The sequence below is a fragment of the Entelurus aequoreus genome, linkage group LG08, assembly GCF_033978785.1.
Source record: "Entelurus aequoreus isolate RoL-2023_Sb linkage group LG08, RoL_Eaeq_v1.1, whole genome shotgun sequence".
NCBI classification, from domain to species: Eukaryota; Metazoa; Chordata; class Actinopteri; order Syngnathiformes; family Syngnathidae; genus Entelurus; species Entelurus aequoreus.
In genome coordinates, this window is record NC_084738.1 from 36,132,695 (window position 1) to 36,159,017 (window position 26,323).

Here is a 26,323-nt window from a genome sequence, read left to right on the forward strand (position 1 = left end):
TGTGTACACGGGAGGTAAAACCTCTTTGAATTGTGCCATTTGTTATCATAAGATAGGTAAAAAAAAAAAAGTTTAAATATCTTCGGACTTTGTGTGATTTCTTCTAGGGTTTACGATATATTATATTACTTTAATTTGTTTTCAAGTAAAAAAGAAAAAACAACATATTTTCAAGGTGTGGTGCTAATAAAAATGGCGTTGCGGCGCGTCACATTTGAATTTAACCGCGGCATTTGCCGCGACCCGCCCTTGTGATTTGCAGTAATGCCCTAAAAATTGACCAACATTAACAGCAACAACATGCCTTGACCGCCCTTGACTTTTTACTTGTTAATGGAGTAGGGATGTAACGATAAACGATATAATGATAGACAACGGTAAAATTCCAGACGGTTAGTAAAGGTTATTTACCGAAAAGCCGTCATTTAGTAATGCATTTTAGGCAACTGCTTACTTCCTGAATACTGAAGCGCCGCAGAGTCTGCGCATGCGCACTAAAGCCGTTTGGCTCGGGAAACTTGGCGGCGACTCCATGGACTTTGTTTTGAAAATGTTCCCTCCGAGCTAACGAAGCCAATCGCTTTGTTTCAATCGCTTCTACTTCTGTGGAGTTTCGGTGTGCGATTAAGAGCGCATGGTGGAGAACAATATTTGATGTTGCAGTTTCATTTTGAACGTGCAGCTGGCGTCCTTCCACCAGCTGCTGGGACAGAGAGTTACCATGCATAAGGCGATGTGTCGGGAATGTAGTCACAACTTGTTTATAAAATTTGTAGTTTGTTTACTGGGATGTTCACTCATCCTTTATTTAACTGTTAACTTTGTTAGTGTTCCAATAACATCAATACTAGCTAAAATGTTTTGTCATCTCATCGAATTGAACGCTTGCCGAGTTGTCCGGGAGGCACAAAGATTATGTGTTAGATGTGAGGTGTCACTCCTCTTTACTTTTGTTGGCCAAACTGTTGCACTGAAGTACATGGTTGTTGTTGAAGAACAAAGCTTGTTTATTTGACTCTATCTTCAATAGCCAAACTGCTTTGTGTTTTATATTGATATTAAAAAGTAAACACCATGTTTTTTTTACATAACTTGTTTTTTTTCATTCCACTATGTATTACTTTAAAAACCATTCATGTCACATAGCATTTTGTTAATGTTTTATGGTGTATAGTTAATTCCTATATGACATATTTTTACTCAAACTCTCAATGCAGCTGTCCTGATACAGCATGTACATGTACACAAATTAGTACATGTAAATGTACATAACTTTAAAAATACCTCCCTCCATGAAAATGTAAAACTAGAGATAAAGGCATCATGTAATAAAAAATCTGACACGCTGATACTATTAATGAACAAAAACACAAATATTTGTCTTTATATAGAATGTAGAGCATTTTTATTAGATATTACGATGACGTAAACAAGACGCACGAAATTGTCTGGAGCAAAGTCAGCATGTCTGCGGTGGGGATGTAATTTTAATATATCCCAAATAGGGTTGCAACAACTAATCGATTAAAATCGATTATAAAAATAGTTGGCGATTAATTTAGTCATCAATTCGTTGGATCTATGCTATGCGCATGCGCAGAGGCAATTTTTTCTTTTCTTTTTTTTTTGTAATTTAAAATAAAAAAAAGTGTTGTTTTTTTTTATAAACCTTTTTTATAAACTGAAACATGTACAAACAGCTGAGAAACAATAATCAAAATAAGTATGGTGCCGGTGTGCTGTTTTTTTTCAATACAATACTGGAAAGGATAGAAATGTAGTTTGTCTCTTTTATCCGATTATTAATTGATTAATCGATTATCAAACTAATCGTTAGTTGCAGCCCTAATCCCAAAATAAACCCATGTACATCAGTCTACTAGTTGTGCAAATATTAAAAGGAGAAATTAAAATTAAAGGAGTGAATGTTGTCTGTCTATCTGTGTTGGCCCTGCGATGAGGTGGCAACTTGTCCAGGGTGTACCCCGCCTTCCGCCCGAATGCAGCTGAGATAGGCTCCAGCACCCCCCGCGACCCCGAAAGGGACAAACGGTAGAAAATGGATGGATGGATTTTAAGGAGAAAAAGTCTAACTGGAGCAGCAGCGCGAAGCAAGTGTGATGTCATGCTAGCTGCAGCTCTCCTCCTTTGTCAGGGACAGAAGTAGAATCTTTAAACACGGTTACATTTTGTAATAACACCAAAAAAAAGATGCTAGATTTGTTGCTAGTTGTTTTTAATCTAGGAAAAGTCACTAAAAGTCGCTAGACCAGGGGTGTCAAACTTATCATGCCCGCTAACAGGTTTAATCCGGCCCGCGGCCTGCAAAGTAAATTAGCTAACTGTTCTAAATTTGTCCACTGGATGTCGCAATACTAATTCCAGTATAACCCATGTCAAACATCACCCTGTTTAAAGATGACGTGTCAGCTGACTTTAACCGCCCTCTGGATTGGCTGCCGCTACTCCAATCAGCGCAGGTGCAAGCAATCAGCTGCTCCTGTTGTGGCTGACAACAGATGGCGGCAGACTGATGCAGTATTGACGCACAATACCTTCTTTAATTGTAAATTATCCATTCAACGGGTAAAATAAAACGGTAAGATGAAAGAGTTAAGTCAACATGACCATCACCTTTGTAGATAAAATTCCGTGCAGCAATTGCAATTTGTTGATGGCACGATGCGCACTCTGAACTCCATTGTAAAAATGTTTGTTTCTACATTTATTGTTTGTTCTATTTTTGTTCTATTTATTCATTAAGAATTTTCAACTAACTTTAAGTGTTTTGCCAAGAGGATTATTCGTGATATGTACATTGTCAGAATGTGCTTGTTCTATTTTTGGCCAAAGTAAGACAAAGAAAACAATCTAAAGTTGTCTTTATTTTTAAGTTTTAATATGTCTGTTTTAAAGACAATCATCATCTTAGCAAACTATGCAAATTATACGATGACGTCATTCTGACCATGCGCCCACCACACCATTAATCACCCCACCGCCACCGGTATCTTGGCAATATAGGGAAAACCCTGAAATTAGAAAAGTCATAACTCAAATATTACTGAAAATGGGAAGAAATACAACAGTTGTAAAGTTGTAGTCAAATACACCCGAAATAAAATTAAACCATAATATCGTTAAAATAAAGGCAATTAAAATACGTTTTAGAATAATGAATACCCAGCTATTTTGGCTAAGTGTAAAGTGCACTGTTGATGTGATCATTAAATTAACTGCAGTATTATTTCTCACCTTGTCTGAAGGTCCCATCACACCACAGGGCACAGGTTTCCTGGCTTTGCAGTCTGTAGCAGGAATTAAAGTAAGCATTTTTCCCTCTTGTCTGTTTGTACAATGTAGTAAAAATTATTTTCTTCTGGTCATGTCAATGATGTAAATTTACTTAACTCAAAGTTTGAGGCTATTTTCCTGATTGTCAGTTTAGCATAGACATGTTGAAGCAATTTCATATCTTAAATATAGCATTACAAATTGGCAGCCATGATTCCACCAGTCTACCCCAGGGCAACCGTGGCTACTAATGTAGCATACCACTGTCAATGTGTGGATTTGGAGTGAAATCTAATTTCCCCTCTGGGATTAATAAAGTACTTATGAAATCTGAATGGTTTATGGGGCTCACAGTAAAGGTTTGGGTGTAGAAAGACATTATATTAAATTATATTTATCAATTATTATTATTACTGCATAATGTTTTATATAGTAATATGTAAATGTGTGATATAGAATAAATAAATGTGTATATAGAATAAATTGTCATTGTCAATCATAACTCCGCACATACTGTATTAAAATACTGCAGTTCCCAAAAGATCCCACTGCTCAAGAAAACACTTGTATTGTACAGGCTTGTCTGAAGATTGTCAATAATCAAGCTTGAGAGAATGTGATGTGGTTAGATGAGGGCGCTAACTTAACATGTTTGGAGGCATACAAATACTGAATACGACCCTAAGAACACCATCAATACGTGGAGGTGGAAACATTATTTTTTGCTTCTCTGGCGACCAACTGCAATACATTTTTTACTTCTGTACTATGATTTCTTCACCAAGTAATTCATCAAGTTTCACTTTGTGATTGGTTACTTATTTTCCTTAATCAAAAAAAGAATATATATAAAGAGTAAAATATACTCGATCGTCACAAATCCACACTCTTGGGCTGCAACACATCAGAATTAGAGAATGGCCATATCAGTTTAACAAAAACATAATTTGTTCTACTCTGCAGGCAAATTTCCGCATTGCTGCCACAGGAGTTGTCCTGGACCTGGATAAGTCAGTGACTGTTGTAAAGAAGCTCAAACTCATTGGTTATCCATACAAGATCTTCAAGAACACATGTCTCATTAAGGTACAAGTTTTTTTTATTGTGTCTGTCTTTATTAAGTATTGCACCTTTTGTCAGTGAAACCCTCTTTAAGGCCTTGTCCATTCATCCATTTTCAATATTGCTTATCCTGTTTAGAATCATGGGTGGCAGTTACCTCACAAAAACAACCTACTTCTATTAGGGTTGTACATTTCTTTGTGATGAACAATTTGATTCAATTAAACACGATTCTCAAGATTTGTTGCGGTGTCTGAACATTTTGATTCTATGGTTAACATTTGTTGGTAGACACATTCTTTTTTACACCATAAAAGAACAAAACCATTCGTTTCCGAGCATACTCTGCTACTGTTAGAGGTAAATAGTTAGCACCTTGTCACCGAGCACTTAGACTAGATCTGTCCAATCTAAGGCCATGTCTACACTAAGTCGTTTAACCCCTTAAACCAGGGGTGGGCAATTAATTTTCACCGGGGGCCGCATAAGCAACCCGAGCACTGCTGGAGGGCCACACGACAATATTTCAATTAAATTTTGATCAATATTATTTTTGATATACCATAAGATAAATAATAATGATGATAATAATTAATAATAATAATAATAATTTCATTTAACCTAACTTAACTTTATACAAAAGCAGATTGCTTTTTAAGGTCACTTTATCCTGCATTATCCAACATTTTTCCCCATCAGATTTGGACAACCATCTGTTGTTAAAAATAGTTTTTAATCATATCTATTCTATATTGTTTTTTATATTGGTTTTATATGTAATTGTTTTTTCTTTTTATTCAGTCATTGGTGGAGCTAAGGATAATATTTGAATATTGTTTGTAATATTGTTGTGCAGCACTTTGGAAACATTTTGTTGTTTAAATGTGCTATATAAATAAAGTGGATTGGATTGTCACACCTGCCAGCGTGTCCCAACACGCATTTACCTCTGTGAACAAGTCATTACCTGTGGTTGTCTCTTTAATTGACTGCATCAGAGCTCTCATCCAAAGTTAGCGAAAAACAGTCCTGTCTCCGGGCATTATCAGCGCAACAAAGTCCAATAAGCACTCCTTAATAAACTCTCCGTCAGAAAACGCCTTACTTTTTCTGGCGCTTTTGTGAGAAATGACGAAACTTGTCCTGACGGCTGCATCTCTGGGGGTGGGAAATATGGCATAAAGTCCTTGTTGGGTTTGCAGTTTTACCATCAACGCATCAGCCTCCCTTGCGCGCGCTTCATCAGACACATCCCGGTATTTTCCCTCGTGTTTCTTCGTGTAGTGGCGATTAAAATGATATTTAAACACAGCAACCTGTGTACCACACATTAAGCACACGGCTTTACCATTAATTTATGTAAAGAAATACTTGGCAGTCCATCTCTTGTTGGAAACACACCATTCCTCATCAACTTTTCTTTTTTTAGCGTCTCATCACTTGTCTCTATGCACCTTCACTCACAGGTTCCCTCCGGACATACGGCATAAATAACACATTTCAAAATAAAAGCAGCACAGTTGTATTGCGCGCACGACATAGATGTTTTTTAAACTTTATTTTGTAATTTGTAATTGCGCCGTTCAATTCACTCACAATCGCACACGCGCATACGTCCACACGGAAGTAATACAAATAACGCTTTTCAAAACAAAAGCAGCACCGTTGTATTGCACACTCGACATAGATACTTTTTTAAATTTATTTTGTAATTTATGATTGGCCTCACGCGGGCCGGACAGGGATGCGCAAAGGGCCGGATGCGGCCCGCGGGCCGTACAATGCCCAGGTCTGCCTTAAACGAATAATTATTTAGCCTAAGCCCCATTTCAGCCACACTAAACCAGCGTTTAAGGTCGCCCTCCTCGGACACATTTTTACACGGGTAAGTCAGTTGTTTAATTCTTGAGTCTCCGGCACTTAGCTTTGTATGGACTCATTGATCGTTTACAAAGTGAGTTCGGAGAGGAAATGACGCCAGAAAGACCCCGCCCACACAGGAAGTGACGCCAGAAAGACGGTGCTCTACACAGGAAGAGACACCAGAAAGACCGCGCCATAGTCAGCTTCATAACAAAGATGGAGGCGGATCATGCAGACATGCCCATGTTTCTCCTTCTTCTACATGTACAGGCGCTTTTGGAAATCACAAATCAATACCTTAAGAGAAGGCAACGGGCGATTGCAGTTATTTCAGATACAACACTTCTCAGATGGCAAGAGAACTTTCAAATGTCCGGGTCAGCTGTGAGTCTATTTACCGAAAAACTCCGTCCCTTCCTCCCGTGGATGTGGGCAAGTTCCAAATGACTGGTTTGGAGGAAGTAAGAAAGAAGGCAAGATTGTTTTATAAATACATCCACCATGGTTTGATTTTAAATTTTCTGGACTTGTGCAGATGCCAAATACACAAAACAGCTTTAAAAACATTTAAAAACAAAGACTGTGAACTGATTTATATTTTTGCGCGATGCCCGGTTGTTTCTACACTCGATTAATCTAAACATTCACAGCTGATTTTTATCGATTGAGGTGGTTCCTCCTGACCCAGCCGAATTGCGCACTTGTCAAATCGAATATCCGGTCGCATCGGTTTATCTTTTACAACCCTAACTCTAAGCATAAGACATAAATCACATTTGATGACTGAGAAAAAAGGGCTGTTTTTCCAGTATATGAGCAGGTAATCTTGGAGCAGATTTAGTAGGAGCCGACACTTTTAACATGCTTAAATATACTAACCAAGCATGTGGACAATGTTTGTCAAGATTTCTCCCTTTTACGATTGAACTTGTTTAACTTCTCTTTTCCCTTTCAAATTTATTTTCTTCATCTGCATCTGCATCTGGAAAGTACTCACAGCGCTTGAATTTTTCCAAATTTTATTGTTACAGCTTTATTCCAAAATTGTACACTCAATACCCCATAACGACAATGTCCAAACTTTTTTTTGTATGTTTTTTTTAAAGATATTTTTGCAAATGTATTAAAAATAAAAAATCACATGGACACTTTGCCATGACGCTCGAAAGTGAGTTCAGGATCATCCTGTTTCAACTGTGTTTTTGTTTGTTTTTGTTCAGTATATTTTGACAATACGCATGGAACTAGCTCTCTTTTTTGTGTACCATATAATTTATTTTGTATCAATAATTTATTGGAGTACCTCATAACCAAGAAATGACATAACAAAGTTAAAATGCCTCCTGTATTTTTATTTTTACATTAAGGTAGATTAGTTAACCATCAATATAAGCATAAGGACTTTGCTGCTCAGTTTGAGGTTTGTATTCATACCAGAGGTTGAGCCAGTTAGAGTGAAAGCTAAACTTACTTAACAAATGTGTTGCTGCAGTGCTTTCACATTGGAGTTATTCAGTCACTTTTCACTCACCAGTTTGTTTGTTGTAATTATCCCTTTCCTCACACAGGGCATGTTCAATACAGTGCTGGAGGTGGCCAAATTTGAAGGGGCCTCTATACGAACAGTGTCCGGGGTCAGAGGTCAAATTAAGAAAGCGCTGTCAACATCACAGGGTTCCTACAGAGCTACGTTTGAGGACCGGCTGGTCATGAGTGGTGAGTTTGTCTTTATCCAAACATATCCTTAGTGCGTTTGTTAGAGATTTTTAGCTTACATATTGTACATGACTGAATCCTGTATAACATGGGTCACCAACCTTTTCGAAACCAAGAGCTACTTCTTGGGTACTGATTAACGCGAAGGGCTACCAGTTTGATACACACTTAAATAAATTGCCAGAAATAGCCAATTTGCTCAATTTACCTTTAACTCTATGTTATTATTAATAATTAATGATATTTATCTTTGTGGAAACACTGATCATCTTAATGATTTCTCACAATAAATATATATAGAAACAGATAAATATCAATATGCAACACTTTATTTTTATATTTTCTCTAAGTGCACATTTTTCAAATTGAACATTTTCAAATGATCACTTTTAAGACAGTCTTGTGAAATCACAATATCCCATTTTAACTAGCTAGCCACTAACATTTTTGAACAAATCATGAATTACTTTGCACCATGTTTGTACAAATAATAACTCATGTAAAATACAAAATTAAACTCTCAAACTTTTAAATAAATCATGTCACACTTTGAACTGGACACCAAATCTGTTATCTGTTTCTTTGTCAGTTAGTGAAGACCAAGTCTTTAAAATATTTTCTTGGATTAGAATTTTTTTTTTTAGTTTTGTCTCTCTTAGAATTAAAAATGTCGAGCAAAGCGAGACCAGCTTGCTAGTAAATAAATAACATTTAAAAAATAGAGGCAGCTCACTGGTAAGTGCTTGTCAAGTGTTTTGCTTTTTTCACTGTGCTTATCCCACACTTGAAGGGATGTACCAATGCTGAATGTGGCTTCTGGATTTCACTCAAAAGACCAGACCGTAGTTACTTTTTTCCTTTTATTTTCCTTTAGTTTGCAACAGTTTTTCCAACGAAGAAACAGCTTCTTTTTTCTTCTTTAGTCTTTTTAGCAGTCTTTAGCAGGGTTAGTAGACTTTAGTAGACTTTAGTTTCTTTAGCTGTCATTAGCTGTCTTTAGTAGCCTTTAGCTTCTTTAGTAGGTGAAAAACCTTTAAGGACAAAACACCACAAGATTAACATGCTGTAAAAAAATCAATCAATTATCAATCCCATAATTTACAATTATTCATTAGGCTATCAAACACTTAACAATTAAACAAGTGCAAGAAAATGGATTAATATTTTCCCTTAAAGTTAATTCAGATTTTAAATAAATTGTCTCAACATAAATGCACCAAGATACATATAAAATACATTTAACACTAGAAACACAATAGATAAATGCAGCAGAAAACCCAATATGCAAATACATAAATACCTAACCAATTAACCACCTATTTTAGATACATATTTAAAATCCATATCCAATATAAATATATTATTAATTTAGCAGTGAAACACTCAATCTTAAATGCTGTCTACTGGTAGAAAAATACCCCTTTTCTATGCCCTCACTAGCAGCCAATGATCCAACACAGTTAAATCCAACACTTTAAAGGCCTACTGAAACCCACTACTACCGACCACGCAGTCTGATAGTTTATATATCAATGATGAAATCTTAACATTATAACACATGCCAATACGGCCGGGTTAACTTATAAAGTGACATTTTAAATTTGCCGCTAAACTTCCGGTTCGAAACGCCTCTGAGGATGACGTATGCGCGTGACGTAGCCCGACGAACACGGGTATGCCTTCCACATTGAAGCCGGTACGAAAAAGCTCTGTTTTCATTTCATAATTCCACAGTATTCTGGACATCTGTGTTCGTGAATCTGTTTCAATCATGTTCATTGCATTATGGAGAAGGAAGCCAAGCAAGCAAAGAAGAAAGTTGTCGGTGCGAAATGGACGTATTTTTCGAACGTAGTCAGCCACAACAGTACACAGCCGGCGCTTCTTTGTTTACATTCCCGAAAGATGCAGTCAAGATGGAAGAACTCGGATAACAGAGACTCTAACCAGGAGGACTTTTGATTTGGATACACAGACGCCTGTAGAGAACTGGGACAACACAGACTCTTACCAGGATTACTTTGATTTGGATGACAAAGACGCAGACGTGCTACTGTGAGTATGCAGCTTTGGCTTTTTTTTGCGTATGTACGTAACTTTTTTAAAATATATAAGCTTTATGAACCTTGGGTTAGGTGAACGGTCTTTTGGGCTGAGTGATTGTGTGTGTTGATCATGTGTTTGAATTGTATTGGCGTGTTCTATGGAGCTAGGAGCTAGCAGAGGAGCTAGGAGCTAGCATAACACGTACCGTACCGTAAGTGCGCGTCACGTACGTAACTTTTTAAAAATATATAAGCTTTATGAACCTTGGGTTAGGTGAACGGTCTTTTGGGCTGAGTGATTGTGTGTGTTGATCGGGTGTTTGAATTGTATTGGCGTGTTCTATGGAGCTAGGAGCTAGCAGAGGAGCTAGGAGCTAGCATAACAAACACGCAGGTGTTATTATGCAGGATTAATTTGTGGCATATTAAATATAAGCCTGGTTGTGTTGTGGCTAATAGAGTATATATATGTCTTGTGTTTATTTACTGTTGTAGTCATTCCCAGCTGAATATCAGGTACCGTGAGTATGCAGCCTTGGCTGCTAAACATTCGATAACTTGACCGTATGTGCGCGTCACGTACGTAACTTTTTAAAAATATATAAGCTTTATGAACCTTGGGTTAGGTAAACGGTCTTTTGGGCTGAGTGATTGTGTGTGTTGATCAGGTGTTTGAATTGTATTGGCGTGTTCTATGGAGCTAGGAGCTAGCAGAGGAGCTAGGAGCTAGCATAACAAACACGCAGGTGTTTTTATGCAGGATTAATTTGTGGCATATTAAATATAAGCCTGGTTGTGTTGTGGCTAATAGAGTATATATATGTCTTGTGTTTATTTACTGTTGTAGTCATTCCCAGCTGAATATCAGGTCACCCCCGGCTCTCACAGCATCTTCCCTATCTGAATAGCTTCAACTCCCCACTAGTCCTTCACTTGCACTTTACTCATCCACAAATCTTTCATCCTCGCTCAAATTAATGGGGAAATTGTCGCTTTCTCGGTCCGAATCTCTCTCACTTCATGCGGCCATCATTGTAAACAATAGGGAACTTTGCGTATATGTTCAACTGACTACGTCACGCTACTTCCGGTAGGTGCAAGCCTTTTTTTTATCAGATACCAAAAGTTGCAATCTTTATCGTCGTTGTTCTATACTAAATCCTTTCAGCAAAAATATGGCAATATCGCGAAATGATCAAGTATGACACATAGAATAGATCTGCTATCCCCGTTTAAATAAAAAAAATTCATTTCAGTAGGCCTTTAAGTTGAGCGACTTCACCCTCCTGATGAAGCAAACTGCTCCAACAATTATCAAACTAAGCAAAGAATCACAACACTTCCTTACTAAACAACAGTTACACAAAACACCGTGTGTATTTAGCCTCCAGACTAAGCACGCTACATGCACACAACTCCCCCCCCATCTCACCAGCGCAACAGGTGCGCCACACCCACAAAGAGAAATAAAGTGCAATCTTACCGGCTGTCCGTTCAGCTTTTGGTTTTGGTACACTTTTGGCACAACTCTGTGTTATCTGTAATGAACCAAACCTTTCTCCACTCTGCGATGGCGTCTTTTGTACTCCTTGATTTGACACAGCTGTCTAATTACCGGGCTCGCGCACCAGCAGACGAGACGGGAGCGCGCCGCGTTATACCTGCGCGTGAACGTAAACTGATAATAATGCCGAATTATATACATTTCCTAGGGTTGCCTAGGTGAATAGGGATGTGAATGTGCTCTAAAATAAAATATAATTTTATTAAGTGGGGTTTGGCTGGTTGCCAAGCAGCCGCAGTTACGTGCTCGCGCATCAGCTGACGAGACAGCTGTTCGCCGCTACAGTGCTGCTATTTGAGCTATTTTTAGAACAGGCCAGCGGGCTACTCATCTGGTCCTTACGGGCGACCTGGTGCCCGCGGGCACCGCGTTGGTGACCCCTGCTGTATAATATTAAAAAGGTTTTTCAAATACAGTTTTTTTTTTTTACAGACTTTAATTCATATGTGATTCTGTTGTGCAGATATTGTTTTCCTGCGCTCCTGGTATCCAGTGTCTGTTCCGCAGCTCTACAACCCTGTTACGTCTTTGTTGCTGCCTGTGGGTCACAAAGACAGCTGGTCAGGAATGCGAACCTTGGGTCAGCTCAAATATGACCTTGGAGTCCGTAACAAACCCAACACAGACTCTCTGTACAAGGTAGACGCAGCATGTCAAATAAAAACGTATGAGAAAAACTTGTTTCTACGTAACATCACAAAGTAGAACGTTGGAATAGGTCTGGCTTTTGTGGTAGAATGGGCAATCCGCATTTTGAGAGTTGCCGTTACAATCCCTGCTGACCTTTTTAGTTATCCATAAAGATTCCAATATATCAATTAAACACACTTCTGGTCTAGGTAGTATGTATTGGATAAGTGTTGGTATAATATTTGCTCCATAGTCTTTGAAGCCTTTTTCACATATCACATTGACTTGACTAAAAACAGAACAGGGGGGGGATTGGCTTCATTTTAACAAAAAATATTTTTGTTTTTTATTGCACTGAAAGAACAATTTTAGAATATTAAAATACAAATTAAACAGCATTAAACACATTGGCTTTTCTTGTTGCACTCAAAGAACAATTTTAAATTGTATATGTTACATATACTCTGCCATTATTTAGGATTAGGTTAGAATATAATAGAAAGCTTTATTGACAATATGCTTTATGGTTGCCGCTCTTGATCTATGCTTTAAGAAAAATACAATCATTCGTAAATACTAAACACAATACTATGGCTAAAAGTACACAGATAGGACATGTAGCAGGTAAAACACACATTGTTAAAGATAAAACACACATTTTTGGAATTTGTTACAAAAATCAGTCATTACACTTGCATTAGTTTACGTTACTTGGGCGGTTTGGACTCCGCTAATATTTGGCATCAAGCCAAACAGCTCTGTGCGTGTCTACATATCTATATGGGCACAACAGGGGAGCTAGTTAATGTTATTACCTGTTCATCTGACTGCCAGTTATTTAATTGTTTAGCTAAGTTTGAAGCAAAGGTGGTAATACTCTAATCATGCCACCTTTGACCAGGCATGTTTTAAAACAGGGCTTGCAGCGCGGCACTTCTGTGTTTAAAGCGTCCCTTAATCGATAGTTTTAAAGCCCAAATACCTTCATATTGCGCTTCACACACCCTCTTTATTAACCAGTAGAATTGCCTTAATTTGCCATTTTTACTGTCATCACTGTTTCACCTTCTGCGCGCTGAAACACTCAACATGCTCCTCTGTTCTGTACGTCACCGCCGCACTGCATCATGCAGATGAAAAACAGTACCGGTGTTTTTTAGAGGCAGTATAGTACAGTTTTGAATTCATTAGTACCGCAGTACCCTATTAGTACCAGTATACAGTACAACCCTAGTATGAATGAATATATATAGCCTATCATTTACACACTATTGACTCGTGGTGCACTGAAATTTCAGCCATCAAAAAAAGTATTTGAAAAGACTATGATCACCGAAACAGCACTGCAAAAACAAGATGTGATGATGTAAGCAAGACGCACGCAATTGTATGAAGCAATTGCAGCATGTCTGCGATGCGGACGTACTTTGATATATCTGAGATATCCCCACGGACAGCGATCAATAAAATGACAAATTCTTGTCTCAAAGTTACGGATCTGACTTGCCAACTTCCCTTACTCACCTTGTTCTAAAATGCCAGAGACTGTTCACCTTGGAGACCTGCTGAGTATACTGTCTGTGTTATGTTGTACAATAAGCAGCAACAATTGAAAAATAAAGCAAAACAGTACAAAAAAACATACATGTTAATACTTATTACTAATAACAAAGATTTGTTTTTATATGTACAGTATGTATACCTGTAGCTTTTTTAAAGATAATGCGTCATGGCCGATTCTGCAAATGATATGATTTCATATTGACCACCCCCTAGCCACTCCGCTACCGCTACAAGTATATTAGCAAACTGTGGGAAACCCTGTATATCAAGTTCTCAATAGTGCCTATCTCGGCACTAGAGAGTAGATAAGTGGTTCTCAAACTTTTTAAACCAAGTACCACCTTAGAATAAACTTAACTTTTCAATTACCACCACAATGCCTAACATTCATTAAAAACAAGCCAGGGGTTCTATTTAACAAGTATGTTTAATATTTTTGGGCACTTAAACATTACAAACAGTTTGAACAGTGACACTTTGAATATAGGAAATCAAAATACTGTATCTAAGTAATTAATCAAATATTTGGCATACTACGAGATGGAGCCTGTGTACTACTGGTGGTACACGTACCACAGTTTGCGAATTACTGGAGTAGAGCATGGAAGAGCATGTACTAGAATGCTCACATAAATACGTCTGTTAATCTGCGACACCATAAAAGGCCCACTGCAAAACAATGGCTATTAAGAAGCATCCCTAAGTGCTTGCAAACTAATGTCTAAATGCATAAACCTTATGATTTAACACGTTGGCATTGTTTAATACGAGTATCCAACATTGTAACATTTATAAGTCAGAAAAGAGGAAACTCATCATAGGTCGTCCCCTTGAAGGAAGATTGCGCGATAGCACAAGCACTGTATCACTCCTTCACATCAACATTTGAAAAACTTTTATCATAGAAACAATACACAAGACTCCAATGTAATCCACATCCGAGTCATTTACCGTAATTTCCGGACTATAAGCCGCACCTGACTATAAGCCGCACCAGCTAAATTTAGGGGAAAATACAGATTGCTCCATATATAAGCCGCACCGACTATAAGCCGCAGGGTTTTGATGTGTAATTACTGTAGTATATAGGGGTTCCTGCTACCACGGAGGGGATTGTCGGGACAGAGATGACTGTTTGGGAACGCAAAGCGTTCCATTTATTAACAATAAATCTTTCTATCATTCAATCAAACTTTCACATCTTTGACATAGCGAACAGCATTCGTGCAGAGTACAAATAATACAACGGTGCAAAGTAATACAAAGTGCTCGCCTGTACGTTATCAAAATAACCAGCCTACCGGTATATGAAAAGTCAGTCTTTAATCATTGTGTCATCGTCTTCCTCCTGCGTACTAAAACCACCAAAATCCTCTTCGTCGGTGTCGGAGAAGAACAGGCCGTAAATAAGCCGCACCCTTGTATAAGCCGCAGGGACCAGAACGAGGGGAAAAAGTAGCGGTTTATAGTCCGGAAATTACGGTAATTAATGTGATCGTTCCTCTGCAGATCAGAAATTGTAAACACGCGACCATGTACAGAGAGAAATTAAACTCCATTGTGTCAATAAGATGAGGCTATGTTGTTTGTTTGATAAAATGACACGGTATCTAGTATATACCCATTTCATGTTGTAAAAGGTATTCTTCTTTTGTAAATCTGGCAGTATGTTGAATGTAAAATTATGTGGGGGGTGGGTAGAGGAAACATTGAAAACAGGATCAGTAACAAGCCAAAGGCAAAAAACTTATTCATGGTTCTCGTCCATGATGGCGTTTGCTTACTTTGTGATATTATATTTGTTGAATTAGAGTGTCGTGCTACGAATGTACACAGATCGGCAGGTCAGGCTTCACCATACAAAGTTAATGTACAACTGTCTTTAAAGTCTTATTACCTGGACGCAACCAACATATATTGAGTAGATGCAGGTACAGTACTGTAGTGTATTAAAGTGAATATTTCTTATAACTTATATTTGTGTTTGACAATTTAACTACATTTTTGATGGAACTACAAGTAACTTGAGTTTTTTTTTCTTCTCCTCCAGTCTGTGGTTAGGAAACAAGCGCATTTCAATACCCTCCGTATCCACAAAGGCCTCCAGAAGGCTCTGCCTTTTAAGAGCAAACCCAAACTACAGCAACGCATGGGAAAAAGACCCAGAGACCTCCAAAGGCCCAGCGTGATCAGGGAGCCTCATGAACGGAAGGTGAGTAAAACAAATAGTATACTGTAGTCTAGGTCACTAAAGTGATGCTTGCTGAGCATTCAACATTGAAACCGTTTCCTAAGAAATACCAAAACTTAAAACCGACCACAGCAAGTCAATCACATGAGTGATTTGACCTAGTTTTAACGGCAGGTTCCCTTGCTGATGAAAACATTTCATTTGTCCAGGCTTGAGACTTACACGAGCCAGTGTTTAAATTAGGTGTGTCCCGATCCGATATTGATGTCGAATATCAGTCCTGATATCGACCAAAAAAAAATATTGGCTTGCATCTAAAGCAGTGGTTCTCAAACTTTTTTTGTCATCCCCCACTTTGGACAAGGGGGAGTTTTCAAGCCCCACCTGCCCCCATCGCCCCAACAGAACGCTAATGCCAAGCTTAACATTTTCAAATTTATTGAACATCAAGTAACATCAAGTTGTATACATTCAAACTCAATAACATAAAATAACATCAAGTTCAATAATCAATAAAATAACTGTGCAGCTGTGGTATAACTTGCATCAAGTTCAATATCAAATAAAATAACTTGCATCATGTTCAATAATAAATAAAACAAAAGTGTTATAACTTGCATCAAGTTCAATAATAAAAAAAAAAAAAGTGTTATAACTTGCATCAAGTTCAATAATAAATCAAATAACTTGCATCAAGTTCAATAATAAATAAAAGTGCCACTTTGCAATCTTTGCCAAAAAAAAAAAAAGGAGGAGCTATATGCATTTGGCAAGACAGGGTAAGTGAACATGAGTTTTACAGTACTCCAGCATTAGTGGCTGCAATGAGCCTGTTTTGCACTGCACAGCTTTTCAAATCGGGGTTGCAGGCTTGACACTGCCACTGTTAAAACCTCATTGAGTTCGGGGCTGAGCTGCCTTGACGCGAGTGCTTCCCGGTGAATGACACAGTGTGTCCAATGCGCATTTGGCGCAACCCTCTTTATTAGAGCCTGCAGCCCGTTTCTTGACTTTGCCATGGTCTGTGCGCCATCAGAGCAAAAGTCCACACAGTTTTCTCATTTAAGGTCGTGTTCTTTGAGGAAACTGTCCATTATCTTGAACAGCTCATCAGCAGTGGCTCTATTTTTTATGTATTTGCAAAACAGCAAATCCTCGCACAGTGACTCGCCATTCACAAAGCTTCCGCTTAGCCCCGCCCCCATTAGTTACTGTTGCTATGTCTGTCAAACTTGCGCTCCTACCTAGAAATGTAAAGCCTACAGGAAAAATAAGTAATTTACATTTATTTATATAGCAGATTTCACAGACAGAATCACAAAGTGATTTACAGTGTGTATAGAAAATGAAAGCATAGTAAAAAAAAAAAATCTAAGAATATAATTTTTTTTTTTTTTAAATTAAAGGGAAATTTCCTCCCGTTCCTCGCGACCCACCTGTCATGTCTCTATTCCCCACCAGTGGGGCGCGCCCCACACTTTGAGAAACGCTGATCTAAAGTCTCCGATACTAGCAGTCCTGGAAGGTGTTTAGTTGTGCAAAGCTGGACAGCCATTTAACATCTAAATGTCTTCCAATAAACAAACAAAGTTGTTTACGAAAAGTAAACATGGTAGGCTATAGGCTACTGTACACAACAGCTAAGCACAGTGTAAGCTAAGTGTCCTTACTTGAACAATATTGCATTTTAAAACAGCACATTTGTCAATATAAACGAGAGTCAAATAATTATAGTTGCATATTACTTATATATGCAAAGCCTATGCATCATGCCCTTAATTTAACTAATTATTTTAATAACTTATTGTGACCACTGGTGTCACCAAAACACAGTAAATCTATGTAATTTTAATTGGTCAAACTTTTTGTAATGTTCCACATTACAATATAATAAAAGTGTGTACCATGATTCCAGCTGATATCGTATTGAAATGATATTAGTATCGGCCAACACACAAGGCTCCAATATCTGTATCGTATCGTATCTTATCTTATCTTATCCCTCTTGGGGTCGCAGGGGAGGCTGCATTCGGGCAGAAGGCAGGGTTCACCCTGGACAAGTCTCATCTCATCGCAGGGCCTGAATATAAATGTATTATTTATTTTATTAGTATATTATAATTCATTAACCTCAACAAAGATTCGAAGTTATTGACTATTATTCTAAAAACAATCTCCTTTTGACCTTTTAGAACTGAGAATAAGCAAGGACAAGAAAAGTATTGCAGGCAAAAATGTATTTTCCACAGTGCTGAATTTTTTCTAACTCTTTTTTTGACTATTTTGCTTCAGGTGTCAGCTCTTCTCCACGCCCTTGGCACAATTCACCAGTATAAGACTAAGAAGGCCCGCACAGCACAACAGGCCAAACAAAAGGACTTCCACCAACAGAAGGCAAAAGAAGACGAGGCCAAACTGAAGAGACAAAAAGAAGCCCGTAAAAAACTGTACCGTGTCATGGGTCAGAAGGACCAGAAGAAGCTAAAGTCCAGTCTGAAGGGAGCACCAGAGCTTGACTAATCTGCCAACTTTTCCTTCATGTTCACTTCCTGACTGTGATACTCTCATCTGTGCACTGCCACAATGCAGAATATGTGACGCTGGCAGTGATTTTAAATTATGTTTTGTTGTCAACTTTCTGTTGTAATGATCATAATAAACCATAGTAACCACATAATATGTTAATGTCTGCACTATAATTCACAGGGTGTGTCCCTTCCATGTTTATTATACAGACTTGTACACAAACAACCAACAAGAATGTTTGCAGTCAATCTATTTTGTATTAGAACCTTAATATATGTATAGTATTTGAACTTGTTTTTACCTTATTTTAAAGGGTTTCGCAAAAATAAGGAGTATGCCTTTTTGGACTCCCTTTATTAGCAGTGTTTCAAAATGGTTATATGACCAGGTGTGGTCCATTCTTTTTATTACTTCATAGCAAATGAGATACACTGTATTAATCTGGCTTTTTGTTTCATTCAAGCTACAAATAAAGTCCAAGGAAGTTGAAATGCAAGTGAAGAGGTCAACTCATCATAATGCTGTTAAAACATACATTTATAAAATATGTTTGGCACTTATCAAGACTGACTGATTTAGGGAACAGTTTGGACTAGTTGTAATGTGACTTTACCAGGATTACCAAGTATTTTAATAAGTGGTTCTCAAACTTTTTGAACCAAGTACCACCATAATGACCAACATTAAAATACAGTAGCGTCGTAGGCCCAAGTATTCATTAAAAACAAGGCAGGGGAGGTTTTATTTAAGAAATATAATGAATGTTTTTGGACACTAACATCACACACAGTTTGATATATATATATGTACACTACCGTTCAAAAGTTTGGGGGTCACATTGAAATGTCCTTATTTTTTAAGGAAAACCACTGTACTTTTCAATAAAGATAACTTTAAACTAGTCTTAACTTTAAAGAAATACACTCTATACATTGCTAATGTGGTAAATGACTATCCTAGCTGCAAATGTCGGGTTTTTGGTGCAATATCTACATAGGTGTATAGAGGCCCATCTCCAGCAACTATCACTCCAGTGTTCTAATGGTACAATGTGTTTGCTCATTGGCTCAGAAGGCTAATTGATGATTAGAAAACCCTTGTGCAATCATGTTCACACATCTGAAAACACTTTAGCTTGTTACAGAAGCTACAAAACTGACCTTCCTTTGAGCAGATTGAGTTTCTGGAGCATCACATTTGTGGGGTCAATTAAACGCTCAAAATGGCCAGAAAAAGAGAACTTTCATCTGAAACTCGACAGTCTATTCTTGTTCTTAGAAATGAAGGCTATTCCACAAAATTGTTTGGGTGACCCCAAACTTTTGAACGGTAGTGTATATATGAAATATATATAATAGGAAAATAAAACACTGTACTTTAAACAAGTGATTCTTTGGTGTACCACTAGAGAGAGCATGCATACCACAGTATGAGAATCACTGCTTTACAATATACAGATCATGGTACAGTAGATCCCCAACTACAGTATTTGTAGTTCAGCATTCACTTCCTCTCATATTCAGAGATTTTTTTCTTTGTTTAAATGGTACATTACAAGTTTTTTTAACTGGTAACAAATACAATTAGGCTTGATGGAGCTATGAATCCAGCAGAGGGCGCTGTCTCAAGTAAATTCACAACATTTTATATCAAGAAGGCATTTTGACAGGATGTGATGAGTACTTTACGCATATAACTGTTTTTAAAATTTGTAAAATATACAATAAAAATGTTTTTTGTCGTGGAAAGAAAAAATATATGGTTAATAGTCATTTTCAGGGCTTTTTTCGCCCTTTAATTGTTCTTTGTTGGTGTATCTGTATGTATTTATAAATGTGTCTTTCTAATTTATGCCAGTGACACATATTATTAAACATTTGGGAATAGCTGTATAATTACTAAATGAGTCCTTACCATTCACACATATGGAGGATTTAAAATATCCTTTATGCTTTAAATTATGTTTGTGGACTAGGTTGTCGCGATATCGGAATTTAATTTGAAGGAGGCAAACAGGAAGTTGAAGACTAACTTTTCCGCTGGCCGTAGATTAAAAAAAAAGTGGTATTAAAATAAATCGTCTGATTGTATTACGAGCTGGGAGGCAGATTTCAAGATTTAGTCTTCTTAAGATGGCTCCGACTAACGTAGTACCGCGTTATCCTTCAGGAGCAGGTACGTTTCTAACACGCGTTCAACACTTTGGTTGCGGGTTAGCTTTAGCATGCAACTTGTCAGAGCTCTCTAAAGTTAGTGATGACCAGTAGTCTTCAACCACATGGCCGAGTTATGGTTTCTACTATTGTTACATTTCATGTCAGTGTGTGGGACATTTTCACACAGCCGGCTATGATGATGAATTAGAACACGTTTCATTACACCAGCAGTACGACAAGGCATATCAATATGTAACTTATCATATATACAGTGTATCAGGAATGCATTCACAATGCTACACCTTTTCCACATGTTATGTTATGTCCTCAGAATTTTAAAGACATAGTGACATGGTCAAAAAAAATAATTGACAAAAATACTAAGATATCACATGTACATACATAAGTATTCACAGCCTTTGCTCAATACTTTGTTGATGCACCTTTGGCAGCATTTACCTCAAGTCTTGTTGAAGCTTGGCACACATGTCTTTGGGCAGTTTCTCTCATTCCTCTTTCCAGCACCTCTCAAGCTCCATCAGGTTGGATGGGAAATGTTGGTTTTCATAGTATTCCATTTAAATTCAACATGAAGAAAAACAAAAAATTTGACAAACTACAGAAGAATTTGTCCCCTAAGGGTTAACGCTTACAAATTGATGTAATAAATATATTTGTATATTTATTTAAGTTGTTGTATACAATAGAATGCCTTTTATTGTCACTATACACAGGTACAATGAGATTAAAAGCAATTCCAGTATCAGTGCGACAGTCTATAAATAGGTCGTGAGTTGAAACCCCGGCCGAGTCATACCAAAGACTATAAAATGGGACCCATTGCCTCCCTGCTTGGCACTCAGCATCAAGGGTTGGGATTGGGGGTTAAATCACCAAAAAATGATTCCCGGGCATGGCCACCGCTGCTGCTCACTGCTCCCCTCATCTCCCAGGGGTTGAGGGTGATGGGTCAAATGCAGAGGACAATCTCACCACACCTAGTGTGTGTGTGACAAGCAAATAAAAAAATAAAATATGCAAAACATAGGAAGGAAAGAAAAATAGTGCAAAAGGAGGTAAGGTGCAGTCCAGTCCTGAGGACGAATGTTCTGAATGTGTTGTTTAAATATTATACAAGCATTCAGAGTGTGGGTGGAAAGTAAAAATTGCACACAGAGAGGTGCTAAACTATGAAATCAGTGCCTATGAGAGTTCACCGTGGATATTGACCCCATGGTAACCAGGCGTGTAGGTCGGAGGATGTGCTGGATCGAGGAAGAAGACCTGAGAGAACGGAAGGGTGAGATACGAAGGGGCAAGATTGTTGATGGCCTTAAATGTGAGGAGAAGGATCTTGTAGTTGATGCTATATTTAAAGGGGAGCCAATGGAGTTCTTCAGGACTAAATGCTCTTAACCCCATGGTAACCAGGCGTGTAGGTCGGAGGATGTGCTGGGTGGAGGAAGAAGACCTGAGAGAACGGAAGGGTGAGATACGAAGGGGCAAGATTGTTGATTGCCTTAAATGTGAGGAGAAGAATCTTGTAGTAGATGCTATATTTAATGGGGAGCCAATGGAGTTGCTTCAGGACAGGTTTTATGTGACTAATGGAGGAAGTTCTTATAATGACACGGGCAGCGGCATTTTGAGCCAGTTGTAGTTTATGGATGGACTTGTCAGGTAAACCAAAGAGTAGAAAAATTACAACAGTCCAAATGGGATGTGACCAGGGTGTGAACCAGAGTTTCAGCACTCCTGAGGGAGAGAGCTGGGCGTAGGCGAGAGATATTGCGTAGATGGAAGTATGCTGGGACTTGAATGATAAGGTGCTATCCAGGATGACACCCAGACTCTTGACCAGGGGAGAGGGGGAAACTCATGAATTGTCAATGGAGATGGAAAAGTCATTTATTTTAGAGAGGGTGGAATTTGTACCAATAAGGAGGAGTTCAGTTTTATCACTATTTAGTTTGAGAAAGTTATGGGAGAACCAGGATCTAATTTCCTGAAGGCAATCAGAAAGGGCGGAGGGTGGGAGAGACCTGGTGGGTTTGGTGGACAGGTAGAGCTGGGTGTCATCTGCATAGCAATGGAATTTAATATTATATTTACGGAACAATTGGCCAAGAGGGAGGAGGTTAGGTAGATGATAAACAGGAGGGGTCCGAGGACAAAACCTTGGGGTAGCTTAACTACATTTTCCAGTAGCTTGGTGGTAGCTTAGCTACTTTTTTAACGAGTAGCTTTTCTTGTAGCTTAGCTATTTTTAGACCCATGTAGCTTACATCAAAGCTACAAGCAACAACTAGAGAAAATGGAGTGTGAATCCATCCCCCCCCCCCCCCCCCCCCCTCCTCCAAATGGAGAAAATACAATGACCTGGATAAATGAGAACATCCATACATATGAAGATCATAAGAAAATCCATGATTGGTTGGTGTTCGTATGATTAAAATTGGCTTAGGTTAGGGGGAAACATTACAGACTGGCCAATCAGAGGCAAGATAAGGCGGGTCATCAAAAATATAAGCAAAAATCATAACAGACACACTTACGTCACATGACGACGAGGGAGTCAGAGACAGAGGGATGCTTCAAGATGTCGAGTCGACGACGCAAAAAAAGAAAGAAGTAACCTACTTGAAAATAGCAGACGAATTCTCTCCCGCAGATTAGATTTTTACTTTAGTGATGAAAATGATGAGCAGGAAACCCGCAATAATGCGTGTTCTTAGCCACATTTAGACAAAAGTATGCATTTAGAGAAAACAATGCCCAAAACCTTAGTTTTTAGCTGTTCTCTTAGATGTTCTCTTCATCTAAGACGTCCAACACAAATTTAGGAACACACATTGAGGTGAGTTGAGTTCATGAAAAGTTTTACTGCACATAACCATTACCAACTGTTCCCAAACAACATATAAGTCATTGTTTGTTTTTTTGTTTTTTTTGTCAATATATAGATAGATGCTGTTCATTTACTGTCGGTAGAGAAAATGAATAACCTTTTAGGGGTGGGCCAAAGAAAAGGCTAATTAAATAAATACATACAATAAGGTGTGGGGACCCCTAGAGGTAGTTGTAGGGTGTCCCCAGCTAAATGACAGATAGTTATTAGTAATGGACCCTTATTGGGTTGATTTGTACACATGTGGGCCCATAGATAGAAATGCCATTAAATGTAGCTTTGATGTAGCAAGCTACTTTTGCTGTGTAGCTTGCTACAATTTTCAGGGGATAGCTTCCCCTGTAGAATATCTACATTTAATGGAGAGTAACTTGCAGCTCAGTTTACACACTTTCCCAAGTAGCTTGCCCATCACTGCAGAGCATATCCTGTAATCTTATTTATAATCCAGTTCATGTCAAGAAAACAGTTGTATTTATGACAAAAACGTGTTTTACTTGTTTTTCAGGTGGTTGGTATTGTTCAATGTATGCTCTCTGATTATCTGTGTGTGTGTGTGTGGGGGGGGGGGAGTGTGTCTTCATAGATACATATCTTTATCATGTTTTTCTTTTTTTTAGAAAGCAAATGTGTGCTCGAGTCAGAGTTGCGAGCTCAGTTGCTTCAAAAGATTATGATCCTGGATGGGGGTATGGGAACCATGATCCAACAGCAGGGACTTCAAGAGGAAGATTTCAGGGGACAGGAATTTCGCGAGCATAAGCTCTCTCTTAAAGGAAATAATGACCTGCTCAGTATCACACAGCCTGATGTCATCTACAAAATCCACAAGGTACATCCATCCATCCATCCATTTTCTACCGCTTATTCCCTTCGGGGTCGCGGGGGGCGCTGGAGCCTATCTCAGCTACAATCGGGCGGAAGGCGGGGTACACCCTGGACAAGTCGCCATCTCATCGCAGGGCCATACATATATATATATATATATATATATATATATATATATATATATATATATATATATATATATATATAAATAATTCTGTGGGTGCGGCTTATATACTGGTGCGCTCTATAATCCGGAAAATAAGGTAATCCTACCCCTTTTCCATTTCATAAAAATGACACATTTATTTCACTTCTCAATTTTTACACAGTTTACTCAAACAAATAATAAAGTTCTAAAAAAAAAAGAAGTTGTAATTCACACATAGTGAGATGAATAAGATGATGTTATTTTCAATATTGTTCAAAATGTTTATCATAATCATTTTTCTTTGGGTTTAAACAGTTTCTTAAACCGGATCATATTAGTACTTTGTTTGACATCTTTGCTATTTTAATGTTGGTGATTATGGTGTTACTTGGAGAGCCAGTGGTTTTCTGAGGTGGTATTTGGTGAATAATGTTTGAGAACCACTGCAATACAGTAATTGCAATTGAGACACAGGAGTGTAAGAAAACAAGACAACACAGCATAGTGTCAAATATTAAATTATTAAAGCCAATAAATGTGGACCAACTGTAGCCACAATAGTCCTGCCATTTCAACAGAGTTTTTTTGTCAGTGTATGATGCATGTGTGTTCAACCTGTGCTGTGCTTTCTGAGTGAAGGAATATCTCCAAGCTGGTGCTGACATCATAGAGACCAACACATTCAGCAGCACATCTATTGCTCAGGCCGACTATGGACTGGAATACATGGTAGGGGTTTTGACAAAATTCATGTTGTGGCAGGAACAGGGGTCATGTAAACGTAATGATATTTTGTCCTTTACAGTTGCACTCAAAATGACTCAACCCCTTATTATATAAATTGTGTTTACAATGCTTATAAAATAAGGTCCCTATTCTCCCATGTGCATAAGGTGCCGGATTCTGGCCGTGCAGCATTCTCCTTCTGGACTTATATCTGTACTTGCCCGCCTTTATCCAAGATATATTCTCTGTGGGTGGAGCAATGCTTAAATGTGGACTTTCCCTGTCAAATCTGGCCTTTCGCGTATTCCCCCATCGACTTACAATTAATACCTTTGTCCTTACGCATCTCTGAGGCTGCAATAAGTTGGAAGGTGAAACATTATATTGCACTTGACGTTTGGATGCAGTGTGTGCCACATGTGATACAATTATGAAAGAAACTTACAGAAAGCTCAATTTAGACGCCTGGAAACATACATTGAGATGAGGATAAAAGGGCCACAGTGACACTCGGGAGTCGCTGGGGGTGCTGGAGCTTATCCCAGCAAAATCAAAATGCACATCGTCGTCTCGTCTGCTTGAGTGGAAGAAAAGAATAATGTGATCACGGTGGAAGGCAACCGTGCGTTTCCGCTGTGTTTGGACATTCTGCTGGGATTTACGTAGGGATGATGTTTGATAAGAAATTATCGAGTTCGAGTCTATTATCGAATCCTCTTATCGAACCGATTCCTTATCGATTCTCTTATCGAGTCCAGATAGTTTGTTGTATATGGAAAAAAACACACAATATTTGGTTTAACAAAAGCTCACTTTTATTATATAAGAAAACAATTTAATCTAATAAATAAATAAATATTGACTGTTACCCCCCTAAAAAAATAAAATAAAATATATAAACATTGACTGTTGTTACCCAAAGTATATTAAGTGGGATTTTTCAGGAAAACAAATATATACAGTAACACAAAAACAACCTGTCTCTGTGATCACTATAGGTGTATAAATAATAATATAGTGTTAAATAAAATCAGTCCCTTGGGCACAAAACTGGAAATAATACAGCTCTCCAAAAAGTGCAATTCTGCTGCTATTTGACATAA

General features: G+C 38.1%; 2 protein-coding genes across 4 annotated transcripts in view; both read left to right on the top strand.

The window, feature by feature from the left end:
• Positions 1–18,876, top strand: part of bms1 (BMS1 ribosome biogenesis factor) — a 44,438-nt gene extending 25,562 nt beyond the window's left edge. For all 3 annotated transcript variants that reach the window (XM_062056393.1, XM_062056394.1, XM_062056395.1), the window contains 6 exons: positions 3,267–3,325; positions 4,258–4,380; positions 7,788–7,935; positions 12,008–12,183; positions 15,788–15,949; positions 18,221–18,876. In XM_062056393.1, the coding sequence (XP_061912377.1) occupies positions 3,267–3,325; positions 4,258–4,380; positions 7,788–7,935; positions 12,008–12,183; positions 15,788–15,949; positions 18,221–18,448 (896 nt within the window). In that variant the 3' untranslated portion in view covers positions 18,449–18,876. The remainder of the gene's footprint in view (positions 1–3,266; positions 3,326–4,257; positions 4,381–7,787; positions 7,936–12,007; positions 12,184–15,787; positions 15,950–18,220) is intronic.
• Positions 18,877–20,466: 1,590 nt separating this feature from the next.
• mtr (5-methyltetrahydrofolate-homocysteine methyltransferase) overlaps positions 20,467–26,323 on the top strand; it is a 70,538-nt gene continuing 64,681 nt past the window's right edge. Inside the window, exons 1-3 of the mRNA XM_062056396.1 lie at positions 20,467–20,629; positions 24,139–24,350; positions 25,134–25,223. Coding sequence (XP_061912380.1) covers positions 20,587–20,629; positions 24,139–24,350; positions 25,134–25,223 — 345 coding nt within the window. The 5' untranslated portion in view covers positions 20,467–20,586. The remainder of the gene's footprint in view (positions 20,630–24,138; positions 24,351–25,133; positions 25,224–26,323) is intronic.